We start from the raw sequence: 14,027 nt of genomic DNA on the forward strand, positions 1-14,027 counted from the left end.
TACATCTACATGATGTATTGTTACACCATGTAGGAGCAGTATAGACCTAGTCTGTTCATTATATACATCTACATGATGTATTGTTACACCATGTAGGAGCAGTATAGACCTAGTCTGTTCATTATATACATCTACATGATGTATTGTTACACCATGTAGGAGCAGTATAGACCTAGTCTGTTCATTATATACATCTACATTATGTATTGTTAGTCCATGTAGGAGCAGTATAGACCTAATCTGTTCATTATATACATCTACATGATGTATTGTTACACCATGTAGGAGCAGTATAGACCTAGTCTGTTCATTATATACATCTACATGATGTATTGTTACACCATGTAGGAGCAGTATAGACCTAGTCTGTTCATTATATACATCTACATGATGTATTGTTAGTCCATGTAGGAGCAGTATAGACCTAGTCTGTTCATTATATACATCTACATGATGTATTGTTACACCATGTAGGAGCAGTATAGACCTACAGTAGCTGGCTACTTATTTATATGTTGTTTGACTGAATGAAACTGCCTTAAATGTGCTGTAGTAAACATTTTTTATTCTCACTAATCAATCACCACATTCCTGTCTTTGTATGTCTCAATAGTATTATTTAATTAAATCCATGTAAAATAATCTTTGACTGAATATAAAATGTGATCCTCAACTGCGTTTCCCTCCAGTCAGCAGACGGCGATGTGCGTCTTTCAGGCGATGCTGCAGCGTGACGTATAATCTAGTGGACGGTTCTTCATAAACAGCTCGTCAACCACCTCGGTAGCTTGCTAGCCAACATAGCCGAAAGATTCAAGCTATTTATACGCTTTCGGTCTATATTAGCTACTGTGTTTTAGACACACTTCTGTCGTATCTACTTGTTAACCTATTTAATTTAATATTACGTTATTTTTTATTAGTCAGCTATAGTAGCTGACTGGTTAAGTTAGCATTAGCCTAGTCGCTAATGATAGCTAGTTAGCTAACATCCCCGAACATGAGCTCCCTAAACTACTCCCCTCCTGTTAAAGAAGAGGAGGTCTGCTGGACGGAGAAAGAAGCTCTGGGGCTGAACATTGTCGTGAAAGAGGAGAAGGAAGAGGAGGATCTTACAGTAAAACAAGAAGTAGAGGGTGAGGCTGTTACAGTGAAAGATGAAGAGAAAGACGTTTCAGTTAAACAAGAGGAAGAAGAGGATGATGCTGTTTTTGGAGTGAAGAAGGAAGGAGAGATTACTGTCACATTGAAAGATGAAGAGGAGGAGACAGGAGATCTGATTAACACCAGTAAGTACCGCCTTCAATTAGTTTTTAACTTTGGATATTCGGAGTTGGCTCGTCAATACCTCTTCAACTGAGGGTCCTGTGTTGATGACTGATATGTCTAGAATCAGACGACGTAGAGACAAGCTACCCCTTGTTTTCTCCGTTCCGTTTCCAAAAAGTGACTTAACATATATATTTGAGAAGGTCTATCTGCAGACCGCAGACTGGGGGCCACGGCATGTAGTGATTTTAATGTAGTGATGTTTTACTACACACCGTTCCCCCCATTAGAGCCATGTGAGAGTTGGGTTGGCTACACCAAAGATTATGGATATACTGACAAGATGTCTCTCCGTCCTAACAAGGGGAGTCGTTGTCCACAAAGCTGCACTGCGGGTCTTCTAGCTCCCGTTTATCTTTTCTTTGGATTGGTGGATACATCTTATTATTGTAATCTATTGTTTATATTCTGAGGGTTGTTGTCGTCAACCGCCTGTATTCAATGGAGAGAGATGCTAAGCTACTAGCATGAATATGCATAGCGATCTGGAGACAACTCCAATAGTGTTTTTATCAAAGTTGTCGATATGTCACGTGTCCACGTAACAACTTAATCATTACGAAACTTCTGTTAGATCAAGTAAACCTCACGTAGCAAATAAGCCATTCATTTTGTTGTTGACCACATTCAACACTTTCCACATTGGGTTGATAATTGTTTCCACTTGGATACAACCTACTGTAACCTACTGGCATGACCTAGAGAGATACAACCTACTGGCATGACCTAGAGAGATACAACCTACTGTAGCCTACTGGCATGACCTAGAGAGATACAACCTACTGTAACCTACTGGCATGACCTAGAGAGATACAACCTACTGTAACCTACTGCCATGACCTAGAGAGATACAACCTACTGTAGCCTACTGGCATGACCTAGAGAGATACAACCTACTGTAACCTACTGGCATGACCTAGAGAGTTACAACCTACTGTAACCTACTGGCATGACCTAGAGAGATACAACCTACTGTAACCTACTGGCATGACCTAGAGAGTTACAACCTACTGTAACCTACTGGCATGACCTAGAGAGATACAACCTACTGTAACCTACTGGCATGACCTAGAGAGTTACAACCTACTGTAGCCTACTGGCATGACCTAGAGTTACAACCTACTGTAACCTACTGGCATGACCTAGAGAGTTACAACCTACTGTAACCTACTGGCATGACCTAGAGAGTTACAACCTACTGTAACCTACTGGCATGACCTAGAGAGTTACAACCTACTGTAACCTACTGGCATGACCTAGAGAGTTACAACCTACTGTAACCTACTGGCATGACCTAGAGAGTTACAACCTACTGTAGCCTACTGGCATGACCTAGAGAGATACAACCTACTGTAATGACCTAGAGAGATACAACCTACTGTAACCTACTGGCATGACCTAGAGATACAACCTACTGGCATGACCTAGAGAGATACAACCTACTGTAGCCTACTGGCATGACCTAGAGTTACAACCTACTGTAACCTACTGGCATGACCTAGAGAGTTACAACCTACTGTAACCTACTGGCATGACCTAGAGAGATACAACCTACTGTAACCTACTGGCATGACCTAGAGAGTTACAACCTACTGTAACCTACTGGCATGACCTAGAGAGTTACAACCTACTGTAACCTACTGGCATGACCTAGAGAGTTACAACCTACTGTAACCTACTGGCATGACCTAGAGAGTTACAACCTACTGTAACCTACTGGCATGACCTAGAGAGTTACAACCTACTGTAACCTACTGGCATGACCTAGAGAGTTACAACCTACTGTAGCCTACTGGCATGACCTAGAGAGATACAACCTACTGTAATGACCTAGAGAGATACAACCTACTGTAACCTACTGGCATGACCTAGAGATACAACCTACTGGCATGACCTAGAGAGATACAACCTACTGTAACCTACTGGCATGACCTAGAGAGTTACAACCTACTATAACCTACTGGCATGACCTAGAGACACAACCTACTGGCATGATCTAGAGAGATACAACCTACTGTAGCCTACTGGCATGACCTAGAGAGATACAACCTACTGTAACCTACTGGCATGACCTAGAGAGTTACAACCTACTGTAGCCTACTGGCATGACCTAGAGAGATACAACCTACTGTAACCTACTGGCATGACCTAGAGTTACAACCTACTGTAACCTACTGGCATGACCTAGAGAGTTACAACCTACTGTAACCTACTGGCATGACCTAGAGAGTTACAACCTACTTTAACCTACTGGCATGACCTAGAGTTACAACCTGCTGTAACCTACTGGCATGACCTAGAGAGTTACAACCTACTGTAAACTACTGGCATGACCTAGAGAGTTACAACCTACTGTAACCTACTGGCATGACCTAGAGAGATACAACCTACTGTAACCTACTGGCATGACCTAGAGAGATACAACCTACTGTAACCTACTGGCATGACCTAGAGAGTTAGAACCTGCTGTAACCTACTGGCATGACCTAGAGAGATACAACCTTCTGTAACCTACTGGCATGACCTAGAGAGATACAACCTACTGTAACCTACTGGCATGACCTAGAGAGATACAACCTACTGTAACCTACTGGCATGACCTAGAGAGTTACAACCTACTGTAACCTACTGGCATGACCTAGAGAGTTACAACCTACTGTAGCCTACTGGCATGACCTAGAGAGATACAACCTACTGGCATGACCTAGAGAGTTACAACCTACTGTAGCCTACTGGCATGACCTAGAGAGATACAACCTACTGTAGTCTACTGGCATGACCTAGAGAGTTACAACCTACTGTAACCTACTGGCATGACCTAGAGAGTTACAACCTACTGTAACCTACTGGCATGACCTAGAGAGATACAACCTACTGTAACCTACTGGCATGACCTAGAGATACAACCTACTGGCATGACCTAGAGAGATACAACCTACTGTAACCTACTGGCATGACCTAGAGAGTTACAACCTACTGTAACCTACTGGCATGACCTAGAGACACAACCTACTGTAGCCTACTGGTATGATCTAGAGAGATACAACCTACTGTAGTCTACTGGCATGACCTAGAGAGATACAACCTACTGTAACTTACTGGCATGACTTAGAGAGTTACAACCTACTGTAGCCTACTGGCATGACCTAGAGAGATACAACCTACTGTAACCTACTGGCATGACCTAGAGTTACAACCTACTGTAACCTACTGGCATGACCTAGAGAGTTACAACCTACTGTAACCTACTGGCATGACCTAGAGAGTTACAACCTACTGTAACCTACTGGCATGACCTAGAGAGTTACAACCTACTTTAACCTACTGGCATGACCTAGAGTTACAACCTACTGTAACCTACTGGCATGACCTAGAGAGATACAACCTACTGTAACCTACTGGCATGACCTAGAGAGATACAACCTTCTGTAACCTACTGGCATGACCTAGAGAGATACAACCTACTGTAACCTACTGGCATGACCTAGAGAGTTACAACCTACTGTAGCCTACTGGCATGACCTAGAGTTACAACCTACTGTAACCTACTGGCATGACCTAGAGAGTTACAACCTACTGTAACCTACTGGCATAACCTAGAGAGATACAACCTACTGTAACCTACTGGCATGACCTAGAGAGTTACAACCTACTGTAGCCTACTGGCATGACCTAGAGTTACAACCTGCTGTAACCTACCTGCATGACCTAGAGAGTTCCAACCTACTGTAACCTACTGGCATGACCTAGAGAGATACAACCTTCTGTAACCTACTGGCATGACCTAGATATATATATCTAGGTCATCTAAGCATTTCTAAACTTTTTTTCTAACTTTTATGGGGTATTGTGATGTCTTTATGAGGTATTGTCTGAAAATTGATAATTGAAAAAAATATATATATATAATAACCAAATATGTAAAAAGGGAAGGGGTCTGAATGCATGTATGTTGTATGTTCTAGGGCAGATTTAAAAAAAATTGTATTTTCTTTCTACCAATTGATTGGTTGAAATGTTATGACGTGTATTTGTTCATATAGACACACCCCGTGTGTTTAATAAAATCAACTGTATGTGCAGAACTTGAATTGAACTGATGCTTCAAGCGTTTGATTAAATAATTAACACACACAAATGACTTGAGGAAGCCAGAGGTCAATATAACCAGAAGAAAATAACCAATTCCCCACCTGCTGCTGGCCTTCGTTAATTCTGACATTACGCTCCTGAAGTTTCCGGTAAAATAGGCAAACTTTTTCCATTTCCGTTTGAAGTGCCAATTTATCTTACCATTTCTACCGATCTGCATGCCAGTTATGAACGAGTTACAACACCTGTTTGGCTCCTCCACTTCCTGGGTCGGTGAAGTGAGGTATTACATTTAAGGATTAAATCATTTAAGGAATATATCCAAGTCTCACGCTCATCACCTGTGGAATGCGGGGCTTCCAGCGAGGTGTGGATTTAACCTGTTAGGGCTAGGGGGCAGTATTTACACGGCCGGATAAAAAACGTACCCGATTTAATCTGGTTACTAATCCTATCCAGTAACTAGAATATGCATATACTTATTATATATGGATAGAACACACCCTAAAGTTTCTAAAACTGTTTGAATGGTGTCTGTGAGTATAACAGAACTCATATGGCAGGCAAAAACCTGAGAGATTCCTTTACAGGAAGTGGCCTGTCTGACCATTTATTGGCTTTCTTTGACATCTCTTCCCAAAACAAAGGATCTCTGCGGTAACGTGACACTTCCCACGGCTCCAATGGGCTCTCAGAGCCCGGGAAAAACCTGAATGACGTAATTCAATGCCCTGGCTGAAACACACGAGCGCTTTTGCTATGTGGTCTATCAGAGGACAAAGGGCTTAGGCTCGTGCACTGGCCTCCCCCGTCTTTCTGTTTTTCCCTCTATTTACCGAAACGTAGATTCCCGGTCGGCATATTATCGCTTTTTTACGAGATAAATTGCATAAAAATGGATTTTAAACAGCGGTTGACATGCTTCGAAGTACGGTAATGAAATATTTAGATTTTTTTTGTCACGAAATGCGCCATGCGCGCGACCCTTATTTACCATTTCGGATAGTGTCTAGAACGCATGAACAAAACGCCGCTGTTTGGATATAACGATGGATTATTTGGGACCAAACCTACATTTGTTATTGAAGTAGAAGTCCTGGGAGTGCATTCTGACGAAGAACAGGAAAGGTAGTAACATTTTTCTTATAGTAAATCTGATTTTGGTGAAGGCTAAACTTGCCGGGTGTCTAAATAGCTAGCCCGTGATGGCTGGGCTATGTACTTAGAATATTGCAAAATGTGCTTTCACCAAAAAGCTATTTTAAAATCGGACATATCGAGTGCATAGAGGAGTTCTGTATCTATAATTCTTAAAATAATTGTTATGCTTTTTGTGAACGTTTATCGTGAGTAATTTAGTAAATTGTTAGTAAATTCCCCGGAAGTTTGCGGGGGGTATGCTAGTTCTGAACGTCACATGCTAATGTAAAAAGCTGTTTTTTGATATAAATATGAACTTGATTGAACAAAACATGCATGTATTGTATAACATAATGTCCTAGGTGTGTCATCTGATGAAGATCATCAAAGGTTAGTGCTGCATTTAGCTGTCTTCTGGGTTTTTGTGACATTATATGCTAGCTTGAAAAATGGGTGTCTGATTATTTCTGGCTGGGTACTCTGCTGACATAATCTAATGTTTTGCTTTCGTTGTAAAGACTTTTTGAAATCGGACAGTGTGGTTAGATTAACGAGAGTCTTGTCTTTAAAATGCTGTAAAATAGTCATATGTTTGAGAAATTGAAGTAATAGCATTTCTAAGGTATTTGAAAATCGCGCCACAGGATTCAACTGGCTGTTACGTAGGTGGGACGATTTGGTGCCACCTAGCCCAGAGAGGTTAATAGTATGTTGTACCTAGTTTCCCTCCTTCAGGGAACAGTAGTTATAGTCATAACGTGTGGATTTAATAGTATGTTGTACCTAGTTTCCCTCCTTCAGGGAACAGTAGTTATAGTCATAACGTTAAGCTTGTCATATGATGAACTTTAACTTAAATACTGGATCTTGCTGTCGGACAGTTTTTTTTGTATTCAGATCGCTGAAATGCTCTCTACCTACGTAACATTTAGTGCCTCCTTATGTTACGCTGGGAAAACAGTTTTCATGGGCACAGAAATCCTAAATCATTTCAGTTTACTAAATCCAATGGTTCTAACCGAGAGTCACCTTAACTTTATTGACAACTCCCAAATGGATACTGTCATTAATGCGGTTCTTAAATAATTATGCATAATACTTAATACTGTAGCTGTTTAGTTACAGTCACATGTTCAACTATCATCAGCTGATCCAGGAAATCATTTTCTGCATGCCAGTCAAATGTAGTTCTTCATTCATTACACCGGTAAAGACAGTTATGCCGTGCTCCACGTTGGATCCAACATCCCAAACAAATCGATATTTATAATGTGTTGTCTACTTGATTTACAGTAGGGTCTCGTTAGTCCGTTTGGAAACGGAGATACTTAGCTCATAATGTGTAGAGATCTGTTCCTTGATGGATAGGCTATTGTACAACACACAGAGCTATTTTCCTTTATTCAGGACATTTAGAATGACAACACATTACAGAGTAGCCTAGTGGGATTATTCACAAAATTATCTGGTGATCAGGTTATGAATTGTCATGACAAAGACATTTTAGTCTCCTTGTTTCACCTGAAATATTAAATATATAGTCCTAGGTCTATGTTATTGTTAGGTGAAGTTATGGGTCCTACAGTAGGTGTATGTTATTGTTAGGTGAACTTATGGGTCCTACAGTAGGTCTATGTTGTTGTTAGGTGAACTTATGGGTCCTACAGTAGGTCTATGTTGTTGTTAGGTGAAGTTATGGGTCCTACAGTAGGTCTATGTTATTGTTAGGTGATGTTATGGGCAAATTTGGCAAATACTTAGTGTACAACCCTCTGTCAGGCTGATGGCAAAGCTAGCCAAAGAGCATTTTACAGGTTTAAGTGTTTATGTATAAAGCAGTTGATTTGCTACAACAACACAAACAGGACATTCAAACAAGCGTTACAATTATAATCCAAAAGTAATGTGAAATGCACTCATAAACAACCTGTAAATGGAGGCTATTTTTGCAGTCAGCCTATGAGAACTCCCCCGAGTTTTCCCCCACGGTGGTGAGTTAGTGAATAGACACAGAGCTTAATGTGAGTTTCCTTCAGTAGCACACCTGATAGTGCGCTGTAATATTCAGAATGCCTTGTGAAAAACTAAAATCGTCGCTCACCATTTTTTCTCCAGGCAGAGAGAAAAAACTACATCCATAACTAGTGGTTTCCTCATTACCAGATATACTACATCCATAACTAGTGGTTTCCTCATTACCAGATATACTACATCCATAACTAGTGGATTCCTCATCACCAGATATACTACATCCATAACTAGTGGTTTCCTCATTACCAGATATACTACATCCATAACTAGTGGTTTCCTCATTACCAGATATACTACATCCATAACTAGTGGTTTCCTCATTACCAGATATACTACATCCATAACTAGTGGTTTCCTCATTACCAGATATACTACATCCATAACTATCGGTTTCCTCATCAGCAGGCAGGTGTTTCTGCAAGTGTTTTTGCAAATTGTGTGCATCGCCCTCGTGCCGCAATTTTAGCAAACACAGAAAGGGGCCAAAATTTGACACCAAAAGTCGTCTGGCACACTGCTTAGGATTTCAACAACTTTAATAACTTATTTCTAGCCTACAAACATCATGTTACTACTAATGTGAAAACAAGACAAAAAAATATGACTATTCTTGCTCATTTTAGGACAATTGTCAAATAATTGTAACATTCATTACTGACTTAAATTGTTTACAACATCATGGCTACGCTGTTGGCATCACCTTTTACAGTGGATTTCCGCTTTTGTGGGCCTTTAACCATCTGTCTGACTTTGTTGTTCACACAGGAGAGAGACAGGACTATCATGGATCCTCTGGGGAGCCTCAACAACCTCATGATGCTGAAGAGGCAGAGAAGAGTCTCTCCACATCAGAACACCTCAAGAAACACCTGCAGAGACGAAGATCTCTCACATGGAAATCTTACTGCAAATCTTCATCGGAACTTAAAATACACCAGCGAGTACACACAGGAGAGAAATCTCACCACTGTTTTGATTGTGGGAAGAGTTACTTAAGATCAAAATCGGCCAAACCCTCCCCTAACCCGGACAACGGTGGGCCAATTGTGTGTCGCCCCATGGGCCTCCCGGTTTCGGCCGGCTGCAACAGAGCTTGGACTCGAACCCAGAATCTCTAATGGCACAGCTTAGGCCACTTGCTCACCATTTTTGCTCCAGGCAGATATACTACATCCATAACTAGCGGTTTCTGCATTAGCAGGGAGGTGTTTCTGCAATCAAATTGTGTGTGCATCGCCCTTGTCGCAATTTTAGCAAACACAGAAAGGTGCCTATATTTGAGAACAAAAGTGGCCTGGCACACTGCTTAGGAGTTCAACACCTTTTACTTATTTCTAGTTACTACTAATGTGAAAACAAGACTAAATATGACTATTGTTGCTCACTTGACTGTCTTAAGACAATTGTCAAGTAATTTTAACATTCATTACAGACGTCAATTGTTGTACAGTATCATGGCTACGCTGTTGGCATCACCTTTTTCAGTGGATTTCTGCTGTTGTGAGCCTTTAACTATCTGTCTGACTTGTTCACACAGGAGAGAGACGTGACTATCATGGATCCTCTGGGGAGCCTCAACATCATGATGCTAACGAGTCAGAGAAGAGTCTGTCCAGATTCTATCACCTCAAGAAACACCAGCAGAGACCCACAGGGAAGAAATCTATCTGCTGCTCTGACTGTGGAAAACATTGCAAATCTTCATCAGAACTTAAAATACACCAGCGAACACACACAGGAGAGAAATCTCACCACTGTTTTGATTGTGGGAAGAGTTACTTAAGATTAAAAGCACTAAAAGTACACCTGAGAATTCACACTGGAGAGAAACCTTACAGCTGTGATCAATGTGGGAAGAGTTTTACTACATTTAGCTATCTGACTATACACCAGAGAACACATACAGGAGAGAAACCGTACAGCTGTACTGAATGTGGGAAGAGTTTTACTCAGTCAAGCAACCTGTTATCACACCAGAGGATACACACAGGAGAGAAATCTTTTAGTTGTAATCAATGTGTGAAAAGTTTTATTTCATCTAGTTACCTGACTGTACACCAGAGAACACACACAGGAGAGAAACCTTATAGCTGTGATCAATGTGGGAAGACTTATATTTCATCTTGCCATCTGACTAGACACCAGCGAATACACACAGGAGAGAAACCTTATAGCTGTAATCAATGTGGGAAGAGTTTTACTCGGTCAGACAACCTGATATTACACCAGAGAACACACACAGGAGAGAAACCTTATAGCTGTGATCAATGTGGGAAGAGTTTTACTACATCTGGCTCTCTGACTCTACACCAGAGAACACACACAGGAGAGAAACCTTATAGCTGTGATCAATGTGGGAAGAGTTTTACTACATCTGGCTCTCTGACTCTACACCAGAGAACACACACAGGAGAGAAATCATAGCTGTGATCAGTGTGACAAGAGATTCTCCGATAAGACATCTGATCAAACATCAGAAAATACATGAAGGAGTTGTTTCATGATATCAATGAAATCTCGCAATGTAGAATGTTTAACATTGTAGAAGGAGTATTTTAATAATGTCACAATGTAGAACCCTAAACGTTTGTCCCCTGTTCTATTGATTTCAACATGATATGGATATTAGCCTCAGGGGGGAAATCCAGGCTCTGAAATGGAAGAGTTACTATTTATGAGATTTAATAAAAAGTGACTAACAAAAAAAGAGTTGTGTTACACTTACCATGTTGGTGACCCACTGGAATCAAAATGCAACACTTCAAAATGTAGCTAGCTGTTTTCTACAAATTGTCCTCTAACCAGGGATGTACACATTATTCACAGATTCTGTGTGGTTTTTGAGCTGTTCGTTTTAACAGGACATGCAACCTCATCTCCCTCCTGTCGTACAATTGATTTCAACATGATATCGATGAGTTATGACAAATAAGTGTTGTGTTCCTTTGTTTACCGACCCCTAAATTTAACTGCATCACTTCAAAATGTAGCTGACTGTCTTCTGCAGGTTGTCCTCTAACCAGTGAGGTGAAAGATATCTCCATTTCCAAGTGTTTTTTTTTTTTGTTGTGTTAGTTTCAGGAGCAGATTCAACCTGATTTTCCCCCCAAATGGATATTAGATTTGTGTTTAGCTAGTGCGTTGCTATGGATCTTTATTTATTTTGACTGCACGTTTTTCCGTATTGGAGATACATTTTGTTTGGGCTCGTTCCAAGGGGACAAGAGTTCTAGAAGCTAGTGAGTTTTAGGAAGACGAGAGTTCTAGAAGCTAGTGAGTTTTAGGAAGACGAGAGTTCTAGAAGCTAGTGAGTTTTAGGAAGAGGAGAGTTCTAGAAGCTTGTGAGTTTTAGGAAGATGAGTGTTCTAGAAGCTAGTGAGTTTTAGGAAGACGAGAGTTCTAGAAGCTAGTGAGTTTTAGGAAGAGGAGAGTTCTAGAAGCTTGTGAGTTTTAGGAAGATGAGTGTTCTAGAAGCTAGTGAGTTTTAGGATTCTATAGAAAGAAAAAGGAGAAAAATTATACTATTGTATATTTTTATTTAGAAATACGTGTTTTTTTCTTGTTTTTAATTGTTGACAGCCAGTGATTATATTGTAGAAGGTGAAGCATTGTAGTTGATTATAATGTGAAATGGAAGTTGTTTTCTGTTGGTGGTGAGCAAACTTTTCCAACAAAAATATAGGATATATTTGTTGTCTTAAAGGGGAAGGTGTTACAGGCTTTGGTTTTTCCATTTATGTTTTGAGGTTGGACTTTAGCACGTCTAGCTCGTTAGCACGTCTAGCTCGTTAGCCCGTCTCGCTCGTTAGCACGTCTAGCTCGTTAGCACGTCTCGCTCGTTAGCACGTCTCGCTCCGTCAGCACGTCTAGCACGTCTAGCCCGTTAGCACGTCTAGCTCGTTAGCCCGTCTAGCTCGTTAGCAGGTCTAGCTCGTTAGCACGTAGGACGCACTGATTGGTGTCACCTCGTTAGTCAGTATGTGTTACACCTGTGCTGGCTTGTCCATCTCGTTAGTGGGAAGGTGTTTCACCTGAGCTGGTCCAGGTTCTATTTAAGAGTGTCTGGCCCAGTGCTCCAGTTGTCTTGATACATGTGGAGAGTCAACACCTTTAGTTGCTCCACCTTTTTGGTTTGCTTCCTGTCTTTAAGTTTGGTGTGGGTTTTTCTTTTGTTTGCCTCTTCTTGGGCAGATTTAGTGGGTCTCATGGTGGGTGTCTTTTAGGTCCCAGTTGTTGTTACTAGTCAACTTTCAGTGTCCCAAGCTTATATTTTGGGTTGGATATTGCATCCAATTAACATTTTAATCAATAGTTTTTCAGTTTAGTCTTCTGTTTTTTATCCTCTTATGTTTGCTGTGTACTAAATATTTCTGTTTATTTTCAATGTTTTTAAAAATATTTTTCCTGTGAAGCCATTTTGTTGCATCCATGTCTGAAATGTGCTGTATGAATCAAGCTTGATTTGATTTGACCATATAATAAAACAAATGAACCCAGTGACTGACCAATCAACAGACTGCTGAAGAGGTAAACACCACCCCCGGCTCTACCAGGGGCTTGAGGTGGTCTCCCACAGCTCTGCTTATGTCATGTTCTGTGGCCTTGCTGTTCCATTTATTGACTGCCCCTGCAACACAGAAACACATTTAGTCATATTATATAAAACACTCAATGTAATGTATATGGAGCATCTATGGCCTCAGTTACACCTGGCACCTAAATGTGACTTCTGTCATCTGATCACTCCAAGCTGCATTAGGTTCAGATCTACCAGGATGGGCCTTTGACACAGTCTGGATGCAGTCAGGCCACTGAATATGCATAAGCAATGTAAAGAGATGGGGTGAATGAGGGGAAAAATACATTTGACACAAATTACCTTCATTATATAAAAGAACAAATGTGTGTGTCTGAGGGGAAATTAACTTTCATACAGCCAAAAGGGGTGAGAAATTACACCAATATCAGTGGACAATTTGCACTAATGTAAATGAACATAGATGGAACATATTCCCTTTAGCTGACGTGATGAACCACTAAGGGGACATAAATATTTACCATCTAAACCATGTGTGACCTCTCACCTCTCTGGCTGTAGAAGTGTTCTTCCTAACCAGTCCCTCAACAGCTCTCTGACTGAGCTCCACCCTCACTGGGTCTTCAGAGGAGAGGAAGGCTGAGTAGGGATGGAAGGATGAATGGATCAGTCACTCAATAAAGTGTAGAGCTGCTGTTTATGCTGTCTGACAAAATCACTATTTTAGTAGTTCATTAAAGTAAATAAGGCTTTATGAGTGCTGAATACAAACTATCAATCACTTAGATCATGTATTTTCAGGTAGAGATACATCCTTGGGACGTCCCTAGCCCGTTGAAGTTGACATTTAAAATGGTTAAGGTAGGGGTTAAGGTTAGGGTTTAGGGTAGGGATGTCC

General features: G+C 40.8%; 1 protein-coding gene across 1 annotated transcript; it reads left to right on the forward strand.

The window, feature by feature from the left end:
- The first annotated feature begins 772 nt into the window (after positions 1–772).
- Positions 773–13,089, forward strand: LOC145866017 (uncharacterized). The gene is made up of 2 exons (XM_082970898.1): positions 773–1,289; positions 10,130–13,089. Exons 1-2 carry the CDS (start codon positions 1,001–1,003, stop codon positions 11,014–11,016), a joined length of 1,176 nt encoding a protein of 391 aa, XP_082827024.1. The 5' UTR covers positions 773–1,000; the 3' UTR covers positions 11,017–13,089.
- Positions 13,090–14,027: the final 938 nt, after the last annotated feature.

This window comes from Salmo salar, unplaced genomic scaffold (genome assembly GCF_965601325.2).
Source record: "Salmo salar unplaced genomic scaffold, fSalSal1 ptg000117l, whole genome shotgun sequence".
Taxonomy (NCBI): Eukaryota; Metazoa; Chordata; class Actinopteri; order Salmoniformes; family Salmonidae; genus Salmo; species Salmo salar.